This window comes from Malaclemys terrapin, chromosome 14 (assembly GCF_027887155.1).
Source record: "Malaclemys terrapin pileata isolate rMalTer1 chromosome 14, rMalTer1.hap1, whole genome shotgun sequence".
Lineage (NCBI taxonomy): Eukaryota > Metazoa > Chordata > Testudines > Emydidae > Malaclemys > Malaclemys terrapin.
Window position 1 is genome coordinate 23,047,028 of NC_071518.1, and position 21,082 is coordinate 23,068,109.

Below are 21,082 nucleotides of genomic sequence, written 5' to 3' on the forward strand. Positions count from 1 at the left end.
GTTACAAAGTGATCTTTAGCAGTGGGGTGAAAGCCAAGTGTTGAATAATTACTACACTGCAGAGTATGCAGTTTATTCATGAGTCCAAGAGTAGGCACCAAATTGTAATAGTTTTTGATAGAACAAAAGTCTGATGTTTGGTCCTGTTTTTGCCCTCCCCTAGAAATTAGAATTGGATGGAAAATCTTAGTCCTCTTAAGAGGCACATAATTCATTTTGACTAGAATTTGCAAAGTAAAGACAAGTTCCTTGAACTTGTGGCAGTAGTGCACAAGCTGCGGCTTTGGCAGCCTCGCTGGGACAACCTGCTCACAAGGGTTAACTATTTCCACGTCGCAAGAGCAGCTGAACACTCAATTCCTGCTGGGTTTAATGGGAGTTGCGGCTGCTCACTGTCATTCAAGCTCTGGGACTGTTTGCCCCAGCAGTTTCTACTGGAGACCTTTTCAGAGCCCTGTGACATTCTTTTTATAATTCTTCATTTTACTTTGTGGGAATGGGTTGTTTTGTTTCGTCCTGCCCCCTGCGGGGTGGAAGCCCTTGGGTGTGGGGGTTGCAGACAGTGCTTAATTTGTAATGAGAGTAGTGCTGGGGCTCAAGCAACGATTTACTTTTATAACTGATGCGGCAAGCCCAGAGATGCTGGGGCTCTGAATGGCCAAGCCTCCAAGTGCCAGGGCTCAGTCCTGGCACAAACTGAGCACTGGTTGCAGAACGAGCCTGTCCTGCTCTCACCCCACAGCTGCAGCTTTTGTCCCGTGGAGCTTGGCTGCCAGTGGTGGGCACTGTGACCTGGTATACAGGGGTGCAGTGCTGGCTCAGCTTTGGCCCAGCCACCCCTCCATCATGCTAGGAGCAGGACCTGGCTCGGTGGCATACACTGTTTGTTGTTTTGCATTAGCAAAAAACACAGAGCACTATTTATGTCCCTTCACTTCCTGTCCTAAGCTGTTGCATGCTCTTGATTCCCTGTGAAAGAAGTGGCAGCTTCGGGGTGAGGGAGCAAAAGCACCCAGCATACAAACCAGAGCCTTTTCATGCACTTCTACTTGCAGCGTGATCTCAGCTATATCACCAGGCTGTGCACGCAAGAGCATATTTGACCATGTTGCTTGTACTCCCAAGTGGTTCATGTGGCAGTCTGAAGGTAGGAGCTCTTGGGAGGTCTCTAGGTAACTCAGTTCCTAGCGGTTTGGTATAATCTGGCCTGATGCAGCCTTGTTTAACTCCTTCCACACCCATCCTAACACCTGAAAACTGCAGCCTGAGATTGGGCTTAAGTGAGCACACCTCTTCTTGCCACTGTTGAACCGGCTGTGGTTGGCTTGGGCCAGGTGCAGCAGAATTAATAGTATGTAAGGATCCACCCATCAGCTGCTAAAGGAGGGTCTCTTGCTTTTGGACAAAGTATTCCCCAGTGCTAATAAACCCTTCTGAAGACTGCTCTAGCTTGCACCAGCTGCCAGTGGGAGCCAGGGATTGCTGGGTTGTCCAGCGGCTGTGGGAGTTCCGGAGGGCAGAGCATGGATATAGCGCCTGAGGAAGTCTTAGGAAGTCCTTGCAAGGTAGCTAAGCTGGCTTTAGGGCAGCTTTCTGTTGATGAGAGGTGCAAAGCTGCTCTAATTCCGGGGAGCATCTGCCTCACTTGGCTGAGACATTTCTTCCATCTGAAACCAAACTGTTAAGGGTGGCTGCTTTTTGGTTGTTGCTGGTGCGGACTATAACGTGAAATGATTATTTGCACTGTTCCCGTAAATAGTATTCCAAGCAGGCTGTTAAAGTTTGGAAATGTTGCCCTAGTCATCCACATCAGACAGCCCCACTCAGTATAGTGCAAGCGAGTCATCTGTATCTTTGCTGAGGAAAGCCCCAGGCATGGTAGAGCTGGGGTGTGCAGGACAATTGAGAGGCAGGAGGGAAAAGTTAGCACAGAGCCACTCTAGATTATAAGCAGAATATTATTTTTACAGCAACAGGTATTGAGGAACCATCATACGCATTCAGCACTCAGGTCCCAGTTGCAGGGGAATTCGCTGTGGGTTCATGTACAAAATATACAAGAGCTTCTGGTGAATGAGAGCAAATATGGCTTTAGCAACTTTGTTCTTCTTTACATATTAAAGAACTAAAACTTAGACCAAAGAGTCAGACAAGCAGAACCAATATTTTTAGGATGAGCCTCAAGGCTCAGTATAGATTTGCCTTCTCAGTTCCTTCTTTAAATAAATTAATAAATAAATTAAATAAATAAAGTCCACATTGACTGAAAGATCGGCTCTTTGCTGCTGCAGAGCCAATGGTGAATGGCAGGCCAAGTCTCCGACTTGGCTACTCAAATACCCATTCTCCAGCGCTGATCTTACTGGGGTGCCCTCTCACGCTTGTAAGCTGCTCCCAGTCCACAGTATGATCACTGTGGCACATAGTGTGTGTTGTCCAGGCAGCACCCTCTGGAATCTAGAAGCCTAGAACATGTCTTTAATTTACTGCAGCTCTTTAGAGCCTTTCATTTCACTTTACTCACACCTCAGATGGGTCACTCTTACCTTTCATTCTGCTGCCTTTGTAGCAGGCTGCTACGCTAGTTCCTTTGTTCACTTCATTATATTGCTATTGACTTTGGAGAGCTGAAGCTGTGGTTTTCAACATTCCATGAACTTTAGCTCTGTTTTCCTGTCATTTTGCTTGGAAAGCCTCCAACACATTCAGTAGGTCACATGCCCCAGAGCTGACATTTCTTTGCATTGCTCAACAAATGGAATGTTTCTCTTTGCTCTCAAAAGCTTCGGGGACACCCCTTACACTGCTGCAGAAAAAAGAAAGGTTACCCCCGCCACGTCCACCAGAAAAGCAGCTCATTCTCATGCCAAAAATGTCTCCCAACTCTCTCAATGGTTGGATGCCAATTAGTCACTCAGTCTCCATTTCGCTTGGCTTGTCACCCCCCCTTGCTCCAGTGTCTATTGAAACAGGCATGAACTTCTCTGAGTGCCCAGACTTTACTCCCCTGTTTACCTCCTTGCCCTGGTACCTTCCCTTGCCTGACAACCCTTCTACCTGCAGCTCTGCACCTCTCCTATAGCTTGTCTTTCTGGTCCTGCAGCTCTTGCACCCACTTTAGTCCAGGTGTAGTCAGCTGGTTCTAGTCCTCCCTGCTTTAGCTCACAGTTTGTGTGTGGAGCTGGCTGTCACCATTCTAACACCACGTACACCGTGCAGTGCTCTTCTGAAAGCACTGCAGTGGGTCAGTTGCCTAGCTGCAGAACTCAACATCTGGCAATACTTCCCCCAAACTGGTGCAAAATGGGGCACTTGCACTGGAGTTGGAGGGGCAGGTAACCCTCTCAGCAAGAGTAGTGTCACTGCATAGCAGCCACCAGCGAGTGCTGCAGGAAGATCTCCCCCAAAAAACAAACCTGGATACTTTCTCCCTCAAGGTCAGTATTTGTGATTAACATAGGCCCAAGTTATGTTCAGTTGTCATGCAATTAACACACACACAACCTGCACGTTGCCACTCTCCCCTGTTTAAAATTCCATAATCAAGCCAGCAGAAGGATTTATTTAATTCCAAAACAGGAAGCTCTTTCTAAGTGGAGCAGTCATAGGATCAGGCCAAAACAAAAACAAAATGAGCAAACAGCTAGTCACGTTAAAAATGCAGGTGGTATTGTATTAGTACAAACCCTGCTGTAAAGCCTGTGTGTTCACAGGCTGGGAGCCAGGAATCCCCAGGCTCTGAACACCCACCCAAGTCACAACTAGCTGGTCAGGCAATTAAAAGAAACAAAAGTTTTATGAAATTCCCTGCCCAGCAATGGTTGTAAAACTTACCAAATAAGTGTGGTGCCAGGGCTCCGCAGCCTGAACAGTCTCCTCCTTGCTGCCACGAGTTTAGATCCACTGGTGGCAGTGATCATGGGAGACCCATTGTGAGCATGGCTCCTGGTGTTTTGTGCACTGTGTATCTGAAACTCTTGTCTACACTAACGTGCCTACTACTGGTGGTGGTAAATCAGTGTTAGCAGCAGTGAGAAATTTTGTAGAAAAAAGCCTAAAAAGGCCTACTGTAGATAAGCACTCATAGCACATGTAGAGCTCTCAAATGCCAAGTATATTTCAACCCCAGTATCTTGTTTAGATTCACATTAGGGAAGTTTGGGGCTTCTGTTCTGGGCTTTCGTATTTGATATTTGTAATTACTTATTTTTGTTAAGGTCCTATTTTGTTTGTGAAGCCTATACTCACTTCTGGGAGGGAAGCTTTATAAATGCACTTGCCACTGTTCATAATTATGAACTAGAATTTGAAGCGGGATGGAAAAAAGTAGGACTCAATGTTCTTTATTACTCTAAAAACCAGAAACATGTGTTTTGGTCATGAGGTTTGTTGGCCATTTCTGCACCATCTCCTCCCCCCCCCACAGAAAATACCACTTCAATTACTGCAGGGGTAGCAAGAGTCTTGGGAAAACTTAGTCTGCTAAGAAAGAATGGAATAAACAGAAAGGAAGCCGCAGACTTGGATATTTTTCAGTAATATTCACTTTCAAGTAGTAAATAGAAAACCCCAATGTTCAGTACATGACTGAAGAGTTGCTGCTGAGTTCACCCTAGACTGGATGTGTTTAGATCAAAGCATATGACCCAATGCTTGTTTTTTTGTTAAATAACAGCACATTTACTTTTTTGTCACTTTTTCCCCCTCTCCTCGGCCATAGCTTTATTGACAATTGGTTGAATAATACAAACTGGCTGGACATTGGCAGTATATAAAAAAGGAAAAAATAAAACCCATGAGAATAATTGCTTTGAACTAATTAAAAAAAACCAACCCAACCTGGTCATTTGGCATGCAATTCAGTGTTTAGACAGACTGGACTATGGTAAGGAAAAAATTATGTTGAAAATTACTTTTAACTAAATTCCTGCTCTAGAGTATAAAATACACAATATAAAATATGCAGAAAAGGTAGCAACTGAGCTTTTGTTGTACAGTTATTTGCTGCAATACAATTGCTGTTGTCTAATTTTCACTGATAGTAAATGATTTTAGTTACACATGAGACGAAAGGCTATTTGAATAGACACAGTCTCACTTGAGATTAACTTTAATGTCAAAGTTCAATTCTAATTAAGCATATAATTTTATGCCCTGAACCTGAAGCCACTCACATGTGCATAACTCTGAAGTCAGCAGGACTGCTCATGCTTGAAGTTATGCAACATACGTTTGCAGCAAAGGCTTGGGGCCTTAATGAGCAAGTGAGTCACTGGACATTGAGTAATTTCAGCACCTCATAGAATCTGACCTTAGTTTTGACCATCCCACCCATCCCTCACCACCTCTTGCACTAGCTCTACCACTCTGTGCTACATCACCCACCAGGCTGGGGTTCTTCCATCCCTGGGGCAGTGGAATCTGGCTGGGTTACTGATTTTGAGACCTGGAAATATATATGTATGGGGCAGGGGTGGGGTGATTCTGCTGAGTTGAGCCAGCCTCTTCTTTCTCACCTCACCCCTAATATAAACCTTAACTCTCCCATTACCTTCTGTCATCACAATGGCTGTTCTCTGGCTGGGAGGGAGGACTTCTCCAGTGCTGTTCTAATGATGCTCATGAGAAGTCAACAGGTTTCGCTTCAGAGCCACACAAGACTTCCCGTTCCTGAGATCACCGTTTCCCCAGGGCTCCCAGTTTCAGGTAGCTTGGGGAGCAAAAGGTAGTCTAAAAGTCTAACCCAGGTCTCTGCTGGTTATTTTTCAGTATCTTACTGTACTGAGATCAAAGGGCACCAGCCCAGGTTTCTATGTACTTCAGATTTCTAGTTCTATCGTTTTATATGTATTTAGTGCTCATGACAAATCCCAGCCTTGGAGGCGAAGTCCTCTCTTCCCAACAGAGGAGGTACAGCACAGGCAGTAGCAGCACAAGCTACCCCATCAATGGCCCTCTAATATCAACGAAAGGGTCCACCCCCAGGTGAGTAGTATATTTGAGACAATAACAATAATACTTAGTTCTTGTATAGAGATCAGTAGATCTCAAAGCTCTTAGCAAAAAATGTCATTATTACCTCATTTTACAAATGGGAAACTGAGTCAGAGGGGAAGTGACTTGCCCACGATCAGCCAACAAGCCAATGGCAGGGCAGAGAACACAACCTTGGTTTACTGGTTCCCAGTCCAGTGCTCTGCCCACTATACCACACTGTCTTGATGTAGGCCATGCCCTGCGAGAGTAATATGACACAATACTAGTTCTCTTAAATCACTAGAGACTGACTTAATCAGGAAAACACATGAAAGTAAACGAGATAAAGAGGGGCTAAATTTCACCCTCTAATGTACGCTCACCACTGAAAATACTGAGGGCTATGCGTGGATCAGAAGTCAGAATTTGGCTCCTCAGGCTTTAAGCCAAGGGTAAGAAGGTCAACTATGGAAAGATGACCAAGGTACTTCTGAGGCATAAAACTCTGCGTCTCCCGGCCACCGTTCCACTTTGTCATCATCAGATTTATCACTGTCATCACCACTAGATGGTTCATAACCAGTCATGGAAGAGTCAATCTGCTCTGGCTGTCTCAGGTCAACTTCTGCTTCCTTCTTCTTTTCTGCTATCAACTGCCTGTAGCATAGGCTACAGACCCTCAGCGGCTTGGGGGACAGGCGTGGCATCAGAAACCTCTGTCTGGAGCAGTCCCCACACACAACGAAGCCACACTTCCGACAGTGATGCCTGCGAGTGAGCGTGGAGAACTTGGTCTGTGTGCAGCGCATGCAGATATCAGTGGCCTTGTCGGGTATCCAGGGGGCAGCATGCTCCGTGGAGGGCTGCCTGCCTGTCTTTGTCAGCAGATGCCTAATGCATTCTTCAAGGTGACTGAGCCATTCTTTCCTTTCTGTGAGGGAGGCTGCAGAAACAACAAAGGACTTTTTTGAAGTTTTAATCATCCATCGGTTCTTCATTTGTAAGGTATCCGGCAGTGTCTCTAAGGTGACATCTTCGAGAGGTATGATGTGCTGGGAGTTGTACTTCCTTTTGTTTATCACTATGCTCCCATACACGAGGATGTCATTGAAAAGAAAGAATACCCGAGGCTTCGGCTTCTTGCGGCATTCTTTGGTCAAAATGCCTTCACCCAGAAGGACTCTTCCTGGCACAGCTAAGGGTTGTCCAGATGCCCCAAAGCAGTTTTCCACGGAAGCAATGCGTTGGCTGTTAATTTCAGTGTTAACCAGATGGTCCACCATCTCCTTCCTTCACTCTAGAGCGGGGGGGAGGAAATAAAGTTATAAAACTGTGTTCAGCAAACAATTGCATCAATCCTAGTTTCCAAACTGAACAGCAAATTTAAATAGCAGTAAGTAGCTTTTCAAAGAGCCAGGGGAGGAGTTTGTTTTCTGGGTGGTACTACCCAGCAATGACTTATCAAAGCACTCCTTAAAATAAAAAGTAAAATCCACTGAAGTCTCTGATCTATTCTGTAGCAGGCTGATATTGCCCATCTCAGGAATCAGAATTCAGTTACCCATCCCTCTTATATCACACACTGGATAAGTATAAAACTCCCTACTGTGGACACAATTATACCAGGATAAAAAAGTGCTTATACCCGTGTAGCTTATTGCCATTCATACATACCAAAGCCAGAAGAGCCCGGTGACCATAAGAGCCCCCTCAATGCCCACTGGCAAAGGGTTCACTGCTCATGTAACAGCGACTTGTATCAAGCCTGACAAACTCACCACACTTAGCTCATTGCTCTCATGATACTGATCTATAAAGAATGTTGTGTAAGATATCAAAGGAAAGCCAGTGACACACTGGTCATTAATATCATTGTGCAATGTATGTGTTAACACTCTATAGCAAATCATGGATACTTACTGATTTTATTTTAAAGTCTGTAACAAAGCAAAGGGAAAAAAAACAGGTTTTCTTCCAGATAATTATTTTCCCTCCTGTCTCCCTTCTCTAATGTAAATTGCATACCTGGTGTGCAACATCAGCTGAGCCAACAGGCTGCAGTGTATTCGATCTCTTTGAGACAGCAGACTTGGTAATTTCTGTTAGTGTCCAGGGACAGAATACTGCAAAGTGGGTTCGGGAACTGGGAGCACCAAGTGCTCCCTGCTAGGCAAAATAAAGGTAGGGAGAGTCCTAAGGAGTTTGCTTGGCTGGCTGGGAGCTGTCACATGGTTTAGCACCAACAAACATCCAATCTAACATATAACATCCACTTTTCTAACATTCACTCATCATTTAAAAATGGTCAATGATGGAGAATCCACCATGACCCTAGAGAGTCCTGTGGCTCCTTTAAGACTAACAGATGTGTTGGAGCATAGGCTTTCGTGGGTGAATGCATGCGTCTGACGAAGTGGGTATTCACCCACGAAAGCTTATGCTCCAATATGTCTGTTAGTCCATAAGGTGCCACAGGACTCAGTCTGGATCTGTAAAAAGCAACAAACACGGCTACCCTTCTGATACATGACCCTAGGTACAGTGTTCCAATGGTTTATTACTCTCACTGTTTAAAAAAAAAAGAAAAAAGAAGTACCGCTTACTTGGTCTGAATTTGTCTAAGCTTCAACTTCCAGCCACTGGACTGTTTTATATCTTTCTCTGCTAGATTGAAGAGCCAATTATTAAATATTTGTTCCTCGTGTAGGTGCTAATGGACTGTAATCAAGTCACCTCTTAACCTTCTCTTTGTTAAGCTAAATAGACTGAGCTGCTTGAGTCTATTACTATAAAGCATGTTTTCTAATCCTCTGATCATTCTCATGGCTCTTCTCTGAACCCTTTCCAATTTACCAACATCCTGCTTGAATTGTGGGCACCAGAACTGGACAATATTCCAGCAGCAGTTGCACCCATGCCAAATACAGAAGTAAAATAACCTCTCTACTCCTTCTCACGATTCTCCAGTTTATGCACCCCAGCATTGCATTAGCTCTTTTGGCCAAAGCATCACAGCGGGCGCTCATGGTCAGCTTATTATCCACCACAATCTCCCAAACCTTTTTCAGAGTCACCACTTCCCAGGATAGAGTCCCCCAATCCTGGAAGTATGAACTGCATTCTTTGTTCCTGGATGTATACGTTTACACTTGACCCTATTAAAATGCATATTGTTTGCACCTAGTTTTCCAAGAGCTCCAGATCGCTCTGATCAGTGATCTTTCCTCTTCATTATTTACCATGTCCCTCAATTCTTGTGTCCTGTTCAAACTTGAGCTGTGACGATTTTATGTTTTCTTCCAGGTCATTGATGAAAGTGCTAAATAGCATAGGGCCAAGAACCTATCCCTGCGGGACCCCACTGGAAACACACCAGCTTGAGGATGAGTCCCCATTCATTTAAAATTATATGTTGAGACCAACCAGTTGGCCAGGGTTTAATCCGTTTAATGTGCATCATGTTTAGTGTTTTGGTGTTTTTGTTGTTTTTTTTTAAATCAAAATGTCGTATGGTACCAAGTCAAAAATACCTTACAGAGTTCTTAAGTATATCACATCAACACTGTTACCTTTACCAAACTTGTAATCTCATCAAAATAAGATAAAAATTAGTTTGACTAGGTCTATTGTCCATAAACCCAGATTGATTTGAATTAATTGTATTACTGTCCTTCAATTCCTTTTGAAGGAGGGAGGGATAGCTCAGTGGTTTGAGCATTGGCCTGCTAAACCCAGGGCTGTGAGTTCAATCCTTGAGGAGGCCACTTAGGGATCTGGGGCAAAATCAGTACTTGGCCCTGCTAGTGAAGGCAGGGGGCTGGACTCAATGACCTTTCAGGGTCCCTTCCAGTTTTATGAGATAGGTATATCTCCATTTTTTTTTTTATTTTATTAATAGAGTCCCATATCAAGCTGTTCCATTATCTTGCCTGGCATCTATGTCAGAGTGACAAGCCTAATTACCCTGTTTTTATCCTTTTTAAAAATTGGCCAAACAATAGTTTTTCTAATTCCCCAGTGCTCTGACTTATTGAAAAATCAACATTAATGGTCCATTGAGCTCCTCAGCCAATTCTTTTAAAACTCTTGGATACAAGTTTTCTGAACCTGCTGGTTTAAAAATGTCTAACTTCAGTAGCTTCTGATGAGCATCCTCCAGAGATACTAGTGGAATGGAAAGAGTGTTATCACTATATAATGAGACTGCATCAAGCTTTTCCCCCAAAATACATACAAAATATTTACTGAAGAAGGGGAATTATCTATACTGCTCTAAGGCACCTTTGTACTGGCAAAACTGCATCCACATTAGGAGCTGTATCAAGATAACTATATCGGTGTTTAAAAAAACGACACCCCTAACCAACAATTATATTGATACAAAAACTGTGAGACCAGTCCATAGAAGTCAATACAATCTTACAATCCCCCCCCCCTTTTTTTTAAATGTCACTCATGAAAGGTTCTTAATAGACAGGCATAAAAACTAGAGCTCTGTCTTTACAGACAGACCCCTACCCTAAAAGGGGTTGCCTTTGCAAGTGTGTCCATACTAGCAATTTTTATTTAACCTTGCATGGTGTCAAGTATCAGGGGGTAGCCGTGTTAGTCTGTCTCTATATCCCCATATCTACTCTGGCAACAGCATCAGAGGACCCAACCACATCAGCCACACCATCAAGGGCTCATTCACCTGCACATCCACTAATGTTATATATGCCATCACGTGCCAGCAATGCCCCTCTGCCATGTACATTGACCAAACCGGACAGTCCCTCCGCAAAAGAATAAATGGACACAAATCGGACATCAGGAATGGTAACCTACATAAGCCAGTAAGTGAACACTTCAATCTCCTGGTCATTCTATTACAGATTTAAAAGTCACTATCATTGAACAAAAAAACTTCAGAAACAGACTTCAAAGAGAAACATCCGAAGAAGTGAGGTTTTTACTCACGAAAGCTTATGCCCAAATAAATCTGTTAGTCTTTAAGGTGCCACCAGACTCCTTGTTGTTTTCAAAGAGAAACAGCAGAACTAAAATTCATTTGCAAATTCAACACCATTAATCTGGGCTTGAACAGGGACTGGGAGGGGCTGGCTCATTACAGAAGCAGCTTTTCCTCTCCTGGAATTGACACCTCCTCATCTATTATTGGGAGTGGACTACATCCACCCTGATTGAATTGGCCCTGTCAACACTGGTTCTCCACTTGCGAAGTAACTCCCTGCTCTCCATGTGTCAGTATATAATGCCTGCATCTGTAACTTTCACTCTATGCATCCGAAGAAGTGAGGTTTTTACTCACGAAAGCTTATGCCCAAATAAATCTGTTAGTCTTTAAGGTGCCACCAGACTCCTTGTTGTTTTTATTTAACCTGTTATTAGCAACTGGTCCATCTGTACTAAGTGCTAGTGTAAATAGAGTGCAATTGTTTTTACCACCATCTACACTAGCATTTATTGGTACTAACCCCAGTGCAGCTGCACTCCCTGCTACTAATGGGTGGAAAGGCTGCTAGTGCAGTGATCTAAGTGGTGAAAGGGCAGTGCAGTCTCCACACCCACTCAATTCTTGGCCTCTCTGATGAGGCTACCAACTAAGGCTGCATAGACAGTCACTTTCCTCTAGGCCGGGGGGAGAGGGGGGCGCGGCACCCTGTGGCTCCGGAGGCACATGCAGCTCTTCAGAAGTTAATATGCGGCTCCTTGTATAGGCTGGAGCTACAGGCACCAACTTTCCAATGCACAGGGGGGTGCTCACTGCTCAACCCCGGGCTCTGCCACAGGCCCTGCCTTCACTCCACCCCTTCCTGCCCCCTCCCCTCAGCCTGTAGTGCCCTCACTCCCCCCCCCCCCCCCCCGCTTCCTACACGCCACAAAACAGCTGATCGGGAGGTGCGGGGAGGGAGGGGGAGGCGCTGATCTGCGGGGCTGCCAGTGGGTGGGAGGCACTGGGGGGTGGGGGAGTTTATGGGGGCTGCTGACGTATTACTGTGACTCTTTGGCAATGTACATTGGTAAATTCTGGCTCCTTCTCAGGCTCAGGTTGGCCACCCCTGCTCTAGGCATTGGAATGAAATAATTAATTGAATTCAAGGATACCACTCACCACCCAAATGGTAACAGCTCTGATCACCGCAAACCCAGGCTGGAACCGAACCAGAATTCCAGAAGTGGAAGGCTGCGTGTTCTATTATCAATTCTCTGAGCTATCCCCTGTGATCCTCCTCTTATTGGACTGACAAGACCAAAAAACCACCCCAAACAACCCAGCCCACGCAACCCAACCCCTGCATTTATCATACCAAGTGTTCCTTTTGTTATTTGTGTTTCCAGTTACAAGACACGTCATTCTGAAAACGTTCTGAATAGTATTAAAGGAACTAGATCACAGCATACTCATTCCTCCCTCTCACCTCCACAACGCTACTCCCCTGTTCAACATTTTTTATTTTAAAAGTACCGGGTTAAGTGATGTGAAAGTAACTCCTTTAAGTCCCTAATTTGGGGTCAATTAAATACTTTCACGCCCATGACGTAAAACCTTCCTCCACTTACACATTTAAAATGCTGTTTGTGTTACTGGTATTGGCCCCAAGTCTCTGTGTCTAGGTGTAATAATCCACAAGAAACTTCATAAACTGAATCACTTCCTTTTAGACAGAGGTAGCTCGGAGTTCACAGGGGATGTGCACAGGTCCTTGTTTCTGTTAACGTTCCTTATAACGGCTAATACATAACTACTTGTTCTCTCAAAAAACTTAGGTTTCAGAAGATCTAAAAGCCACACGGTGCTTAGACTTCTTAGCGTCAGTGATAGATAACTACATGGAGAAAATTCTAGACAAACAATTTACATTCATAGAGCATTTTTCATCTCAACACACCCTTTTAGGGTAGGGATAGGGAAAACACAACCACCTCCAGAGTAGTATTAAACATCATACAGTGACACTAAGCAGTTTCTAAAGCAGCAGCAGCCAGTGAAAATTACTGGAGACAATGAATTAAGTTCTCCAGTTTAGATTGTGGCCAGGAGACTGCTATCAATAACCATATTGTTTACAGGAAGCTTAGGGCCAAGTTTTCAAAACAGCTCAGCTGCCACTTAGGAACCTAGATAAAGTGGCCATATTTTCCAAGCACCCACCAGTTATCATGAAGTAAAATGGGCCCTCTTGGGTGCTGAATCTGGCTGACCACAGATGACCAAGACCATGTCTTTAGCAGACATGTAAATACAGTGCCTCAGCAGCAAGGTGCCCCAAATGCCATACTGGGCATTGGCTCTGTATGGATTCAGAGGGAAAGCCAACATTTCTTCTGGAGCACCTGTGTTTTCCTTGGCAATCTTTCTTCCTAAGAAATGATGGAACCCACAATAGCTACCTTTTGCGCGTTGTTGGGATCATGTCCCACACAGGCATGATGAGGCGAATGCAAGCTATGAGCAACCAAAAAAGGACAAACCCATGACCTCCCTTGAATTCGGAGAAGGCTCTAATGACCCTCTGACTCACTTCTATCAGGATATACAGTATTTCTTCAAGGCTTTGAGACAGAGTAGATTTGATGGATTCACACTGCATTACGCACATCTATTCATCAATGTGTAGTGTAGTCTAAATCCAATTGCAACCTCTACCATACACTGATGAGTGAGGGAGAGTAGCACAAAAATAGCAGAGATTTTATTCACTCTTCCTCTAAAGGTCACACAGGAAAAATTTGTCTGTTGTTGGAAAATTTCTCTGAAAAAATAAAATATTAGCAGACCATGACTTCTGCTCTGTGAAGTACAAACGGAGGAAAAAGAAAGACCAATAATTGTGTCAGGGATGTTTAATGGGATACAAATGCCCCCAGGCCCATCCCACTAAGAACTCAGCTGAAACTCCGTACCCATCTACTCCACTCCCACACATAAGATTGTTGCTGGAGGCGGCCTTTCCTAGTTATTTCAAGGTGGTGCTTGTGAGCGATATTAGAATGGGACTTACATGCAACTTATGCCAGAAGGCCCAAGGGAGCAACGAGATCTACATTTTCTGAAGTAATGTTCTAGTGACTTTTCCCTTTAAATAAAAATATTTTGAATGTTGCATTATGGGAATAACTGTCTTCCCTTTGTGTTGGGGAGAGTGGAGAGAGAGAGTCTCAGTGTAACCGCTTAGCTGGTCGGAGCAGATGAGACTCCTCCAGCCGGAGGCGGTTTTCCTGCAGGCATGGCAAAGCCAGGATTTAACTTCTGCACTTCCCATTACAACGAGTCTACAACCTGCAAACATCGTTCTCCCTCCTGCCTACACAGACATTGCACAATAAATGGATGAAAGGTTTAAACAGAAGAACGACTGTGCACAGAGGGCACAGCATGGCCCTTGGATAAATGCCATGTACACTGATTTTCCACATCTGGAGTCTTGCCTACTTTTGGACACGTACAAACAAAACCGTAGGAGAGGAGCTTTGAGCACAAAGGAGATAAGAAAGACAGAACGATACACAGCCAAAAGAGAAATAGAAATAATAGAGGAGAGATTGTGACAAGGGCAGACTGGTGTGGGGGAATTCAGAGTATAAGAAAATACTGCAGATAATTTTGGAATTATCAATGCAGAATTGGATAGTTTTTGCACAGACTCTTGATCCGGCTTATGGCAATCTCACTGCATGGTAGTATAAGAGCTTGACTCCTGGGTTCTATTCCCAGCTCTGCTACTGACTTACCATATGATCGCCTCCTCTCTTTCCCATGTTACTTATCTGTACAATGGGTAAAATAAGCCTTAGCTCTCTCAGAGGGGCTCTGTGAGACTATTAGGGTATTTAAGAAGGGTTGAGTATGCGTAGAGTGTTTAGCAGCTAATTCGAAAGGTGGAGCAGGGTTCAGGACAATGCCCTGGTGAGAATCCCACCATGCCCCCTTCTTTCCCAGATGTTGAGGGATTGGTTGGCTTCTCATTCGGCATTGGACCTGGACAGTGGAACCTCAACTTTCCATATTAGTCTGTGACTTTTAGGTTAATCCTCTATTTTAAAAGAATGGTAAAGTTTCGTAGTGAGTGGGAATGCATGGACGATAAGGAAAGAGAGAGAGGGAGAATTCTATATACTTCCTACACTTCTAAATAAACTGACAATGTAACCCCAGATTAAGGATATACTGCCAGAAACATAGGGTAAAAGTTTCATAAGCACCTTACTCCAAGTCAGTGGGACTTAGGCTCCTAAATCATTTAGGAAATTTTTTAACTATCATGCTTATTTTGGCTCTTACACAGCACAGAACACTTGCAAATTTTGTTACACCAGAACAATGGGACAAGCAGCCTGGATGTAAACACCCTTTCCACTCCCAAATGAGAGAGAAACGAAAGGAAATACCAGTCTAGTGGCATACTTGGATCTGGAGATTATATCCTTGTACCCCAGAACCCTAACCTGTTACTTTTTGAAAGCAGAACCATTAATTACCCAAGGAAAGAAAAAAAATCTTCCAAACCACTGCTTGTTAGTGTGTTGCCAGTATGGGGTCAGATGGGCAAACAGTTTTATTACACATCCCTGGTATCTCATAATCCCGCCCATGGATTTCTGCCTCTATGGTAAAATTTGCTCTGATTTAATCAGTTCAAAAAGATAAAAGAAGTTAACTTCCCACCTTATTCCCCAAGGAATAAACGGCTTATTAAAGTGAGTGTATACTTCTCAGAAAAACTGTAAATTACCGTTGGTTTATGGATTATGCATCAGGCTGCAAAACCAATTTTACTTTCATAACATTGTGATTAATTTAAAATATTATTTAGTTTTCTGTACAAATGGAAGGCACTGCATGAATTTAGGGCTTTTTTTACTGGTAAATAAAACAGACTTCTGGGAACATGCAATATTGTATTTTTTTCCCCCCACCAATTAAGTGAGATACCATAATTTAGGAATAATAAAGTAACAAGCAAATTAAAAACTCAGGATGTAATTTCTGATCCAGACTATTAATTTGGGAAAATGTTATTTTTGTTCTGCTTGTATCAAAGTGTGTTACAATGGCTCAGAGAAATATTAGTTATTAAAATAAATGCTATGGAGCTAGTTAAATCACTACAGTATATTTACCAATAAACAGTAAAGTGTGGGCATGCATATACATACATACATACGTACACAGAGGTGCCAGTTGTGACGGTGGGTTTGTGTAATGTGGTCACCAGTCCATCAACTCATTACAAACAGCCATCAAATAGTAAAAACTTTCTCTCGTTACAGAACAGGGCCCAATTCAGCCTGCTGCAATTGATGGGAATAGCCATGTGAGAGAAGTATTGTGTACACACAGATCTGTAGGAGGAAGGAAAGGAAAGAAACGGAACCAAGGTACAGCCAAAACAAGAGAGGTGTAGTAAGTGGGGATGGTTGCATACTATTCTAGGTTCCCTGGCATTTGACAAACACCTTTTTTGTGGTATTCAACTTGCTCTATAGATGGTTAATATATATTAGTTAATAAAATACATTGAACTCTTTGTTTCCACTATTCGATCATTTGGAGTAGTAAATTATATATTAAAAAATTAAATAGTTCATTAACAACATGACAATTAAACACAGTGCACAGCTGTTTCAGTCCTTTAAACTGAAAGGGAGCATGGCTTTGGGGAATGCTGCCTCAGAACAGTGCAGCACAGGTATTTTTCACTCCTGAAAAATGGGCTCAACATTTTTAACCAGACTATATATACACAAATGACTTATGCAACCTTTAAGTGTTAACCACAGAGGCCTGGTGGGTTTCCTATGGAGAAGTAGAAGCGTCAGCAGTGGCACCTCCCCCTCTGTGCTGTAACAGCTGTGAGTGCAGGCAGGGGATACTCCAAGTGCCCCGTGGAGTCCATGAGAATGACCACACATCCACTGTCCATTCAGAAACCTCCATGTCATAATTGATATCCTTCCAATAAAAGAGATTTGGGCATGTCTCCCTCTGGAACCCTTCAACAGAGTACCAGCTGGAATCAGGCCACCTTGGCCTGTGATCTTGTCACTAGCTAATATGATTTCAGGAAGAAAATACTGGGGACTAAAGGACTCTAACTTAATGGAAAAAGGCATATCAAGAATGAATGGCTGGAACTTAAAGCCAGATAAGTTCAAATAAGAAATAAGGCACATGTTTTTAACAGTGAGGTGATCAACCGCTAGAACAAAGTATGAAGGGGTAGGGGTGGCATCTCTCTCCATTTCTTGAAATCTTCAAATCAAGCCTGGATCCGTTTCTAGAACATAACTTGTGTCTGACTAAAGCGTATTAGGCTCAATACAGGAGTAACTGGGTAAAGTTCTATGGCCTATGGTATACAAGAGATCAGACTAGACAATCTAATGGTCCCTTCTGGCCTTAAAAATCTAATCAGTTCTTTGAGGCATCTTCTCTATGTAACACCAAGGTGCTGCAGGAAGTGTTGCTAGTAATCAGTAGTTGGCACTCTTCTCTTTCATCTTGGTATTAAACAAATGCCCCAGGATGGTATTACAAACCACTTAAGTTGCTAGAGGTGCACACTCTGCAAGAGTAGAGAGATGCAGGGGCATAACTGCACGTGAAAAAGTAATAAAATAAATCAGAATATAACTCTAGATGTTGCAATTAAACAGTTTCCTGATTTCATATCAAAGCATTTCAAACTATATTGGTTCAGTTATAATACTGATTTCCACACAGACTCTGCTCTCCCGGCACCTGAAAGCTGTCTGTGCAGGTCACAATACCACATAAAATGCATGATACATAATTCCTTAAATGGCAAAAAGTTACAAAATTTGCAATTGATATTGAAACATGGTCATGTATTTTAAGCCTATTTTTCCAAAAGAAAAAAAAAAAAAAAGATAGTAAATACCCTTAGCATATATATAGCTCTTGTTAATCCAGGATCTTAGAGTGCCTTACAAACATGTGAATTAGGTGAGTATTACTATACCATTTTACAGATGAGTACATTACTGCTAATCATATACATTAAGAAAAGAGATTAGAAACACTGCAATCACATTACAGAGGCATTATAGAAGGATTATGACTACTGTTATTATGATTCAGTATTTGTAAAGCACCAACAACATGCTCAGTGTTGTAGAAGAACAAACACAAAGAGTTTACAGTCTAAAAGATAGTGAGAAGAAACAACGGAAGTCCCAGAAGCAATGCTGGACTAAATCATACCCTGAAGGATTCTTGAGCATTTACTGTTCTGAACTTTCTCTGCTAAACAGTGTTTAAAATGTGCTCTGTGCTTCATATTACTGGATCTTATGACTAACGTGTTCAGTAATAAACATTCATGTTTGTAGGGCACAGATTTCCAAACATGTTGCTCAATCCAAACATTTCTAAACTGACTCAGGGGAAGGGTGACACTGGACTGGGAAGATTTTTGCCTGGCCTTGTACCAAGCTCTAAGGGCCCAGTCCTGGCACCCTCACTCACAGCGAGTAGTAGCTTACTATGCAAGCGGTCTCACTGATTTCACTGAACTTTTTTGTGGTGCAGGGTGTAACTGAATCACAGAGGGTGAGCCAAACCCTGCCAGTTCCAGCGCTGTACGTTGGCGATCATACTACTTACCTACCTCACAAGGTTGTGAGAAAAAAATGTATTAAAGTTTACAAGGTGCTCAGATTCTAGGTGCTCTGGGACTAGAGAAGTACCTGTATAAATAGACCCGATCCCACTCCCAGTGGGAGCCAGTGAGTACAACCCTGTCAACAACGCAGCTCCACGGACTTAACCCTGCCACCTATTTCCCACTATCTAAGCGCTGGGCGCTCCCAGGTGAAATGCAGCCCAGGCGCGATCCCCGGCGTGGCTCTGCCAGGGACACGTGAAAGTCAGCTGGGGTGCGATAAAGTTCCTGCTGTTTGTCACTCAGAAGCAGCTGCTGGGGGCACGGGGAGCTGAGGCGGGCTGGGGTCCTGCCGCCGGCCGGCAGCGAACGCCTCTCCCGGTGCACACGGTCCGGCGCTGGAGCAACCCGCACCGCCCCTGCAAGTTTTACCTTGTGCTTTTCCCAGCCGGATCCCCTGTGCCCGTCCCGCGGCCGCCAGAGGCTTCGCGGACACCGCAGATCCCCGCTCGCTCCCGGGGCTACTGCGCTCCGGCTGCCCGCGGCCCGCACCGCCCAGCCCTGGAACGCACCGCAGCATTCCTCGCTGCTCCTCCGGAGGAGGGGAAAGCGCTCAGCCAATCAGCGCGCGGAAGCCGGAACAGAACCGTCCGGTTCTGGAACGCTCCGACTCAGCATTCCGCTCTGACCACGCCCCTCTGGGGGACATCGACCAATCGCAAAGCCAGAGTGAGAGCCCGGCCAGGGGGCTGAATGGGGAGGCGGGGGGGCACAGAGGGGCCGTAGGGTCCCCAGCCGGGGAGCTCGGGGATCCAGGGCCCGTAGAGTAGGGGGAGGTGGGGGGAGAGCGAGGCTGGCGGGAGCCAGCAGGGGCTGAGGGAAGGATCCGGCTGCTGTCGGTGAGGCAGGGCAGGGCACCCAGCCGCTGTGAGTAAGGGGGAGCAGGAGGAGTCATCACGGTACCAGCTGGGGAGCAAGGGAGCCACCTAGCCGCGGAGAGAAGGGACGTTGGGACACCAGCTGTCCCGAGGGACTAGGCAGAGAAGCAGTTTGTGGGAAGTTTTCTGTGTCGGCGCAGACCCTGCTGGAGCCTTTCTCCGTGCCACAGGGTGTGTGAGAGATGGGGCAAATCATGGCCTGACTTGCTGAGGTTCAGAGAGGATGATAAGGGGTTCAGTGCCTGAGGTATGTAGAAGATCTGGAACTACATACATTCCAAAGGCTTGGAGAAGTTTGCATGTTGTGGGGTTGGGCGCTATTTTAGTGTATGGATGCAGTGAAAATCATGTCTTGTTGTATCTCTCTTCTGTTTTGCTCTCAACCTCATGGATGAAATCCTGACCCCATTATTGTCAATGGGAATTTTGCCATAGGGCTCGAATCTCACCCTCTTTGTTTCTTCTTGTTTCAGTGATTCCCCTCGCCACAGTCTGACCAGATGTCTCACTCCAGCGCACCACCAGTCTCGTTAGTGCTTTTGTGGATGGTGCACTTCATGCTCCTGAAGCACACAAGGGCAGTGATGGGAGCTGAGTTCCCCATGAGAAAGCTTTCAGGCAATGCTCCTCTGAATGGAGCTTGTGGTTTTAAGTACAGGAAGTTCTTAGGGTGACCAGATGTCCTGATTTTATTGGGACAGTCCCAATATTTGGGGCTTTTTCTTATATAGGCTCCTATTACCCACCACCTCCTGCCCCGATTTTTCACACTTGCTGTCTGGTCACCCTAGAAGTTCTCCCATACTGACAATGATCTAATACAGAACTCTACATGTTCAGCACCTCTGAAAATCATCCCCCTTTACGGTGTCTCAGTTGGGCACTCAAAAATGGAGGAATGCAAATTTAATGAAAGCATCTGAAAATTTAGATTTACTGTGGTAACTCTGCATAACCTCCATTAGAGTTATATGAGCCTGCACTGTTCTATAATTTAGAGACTTGCTTGCTTTCCCAATTTATAATGAGAACTGATGGATCTCTCGAGATATTAAATGTTTCTTGTACAAGTTTTAGTTTTCTTTGGTAAGAAAAATATGGAAATAGCTCTATATATTTTAAAGCTAAAACATCTCTGTAATCATGGGAACTTACAAGGTCAATTTTTGTCTGTCAGCCCTTACATCTTGATACTGTTCTTCATACTTCATAGGCGTTTCTGACTGCTGAAAGTGGACTGACTAATTGTGGGTACAAATGATACGCCGTTCCTGACATCTTTACTCATGCACATAGCCCCACTGAAGTTTTGTGAGTAAGCCTTGCTGGAATGGACCTTTGAAGGGCAAATATATTTTTTAAAAATTGGGAGAGGGAAGCGGGCTCAGTTTACAGCAGCACAGAGTAGGCATCAATGTTGAGCTCAGTTTTTCACTCTTAGAGTTTTATTCTGAGATTCGTTTTTCTTTGCGGCTGGTGAAGGATATTAGGGTGCTGTCCAAATACACCAGAGAAAGAGAAGCACTGAAAAGGCAGACT

The 21,082-nt window shown here is 44.2% G+C and overlaps 1 protein-coding gene across 4 annotated transcripts; it reads right to left on the reverse strand.

The window, feature by feature from the left end:
• Nucleotides 1-5,094: 5,094 nt before the first annotated feature.
• PLEKHF1 (pleckstrin homology and FYVE domain containing 1) lies at nt 5,095-19,143 on the reverse strand. Of its 4 annotated transcripts, XM_054049178.1 has the most exons (3): nt 19,038-19,065; nt 16,150-16,323; nt 5,095-7,273 (listed from the first exon to the last, which is right to left on the reverse strand). In XM_054049178.1, the coding sequence occupies exon 3, from the start codon at nt 7,257-7,259 to the stop codon at nt 6,438-6,440; it is 822 nt and encodes a 273-aa protein (XP_053905153.1). In that variant the 5' UTR covers nt 7,260-7,273; nt 16,150-16,323; nt 19,038-19,065; the 3' UTR covers nt 5,095-6,437. The 4 variants fall into 4 exon arrangements, with proteins under 4 accessions (XP_053905153.1, XP_053905151.1, XP_053905152.1 ...); XM_054049176.1 differs by lacking the exon at nt 16,150-16,323 and having other exon boundaries at nt 19,038-19,143; XM_054049177.1 differs by lacking the exon at nt 19,038-19,065 and having other exon boundaries at nt 16,150-17,674.
• Between the last annotated feature and the right edge of the window lie 1,939 nt (nt 19,144-21,082).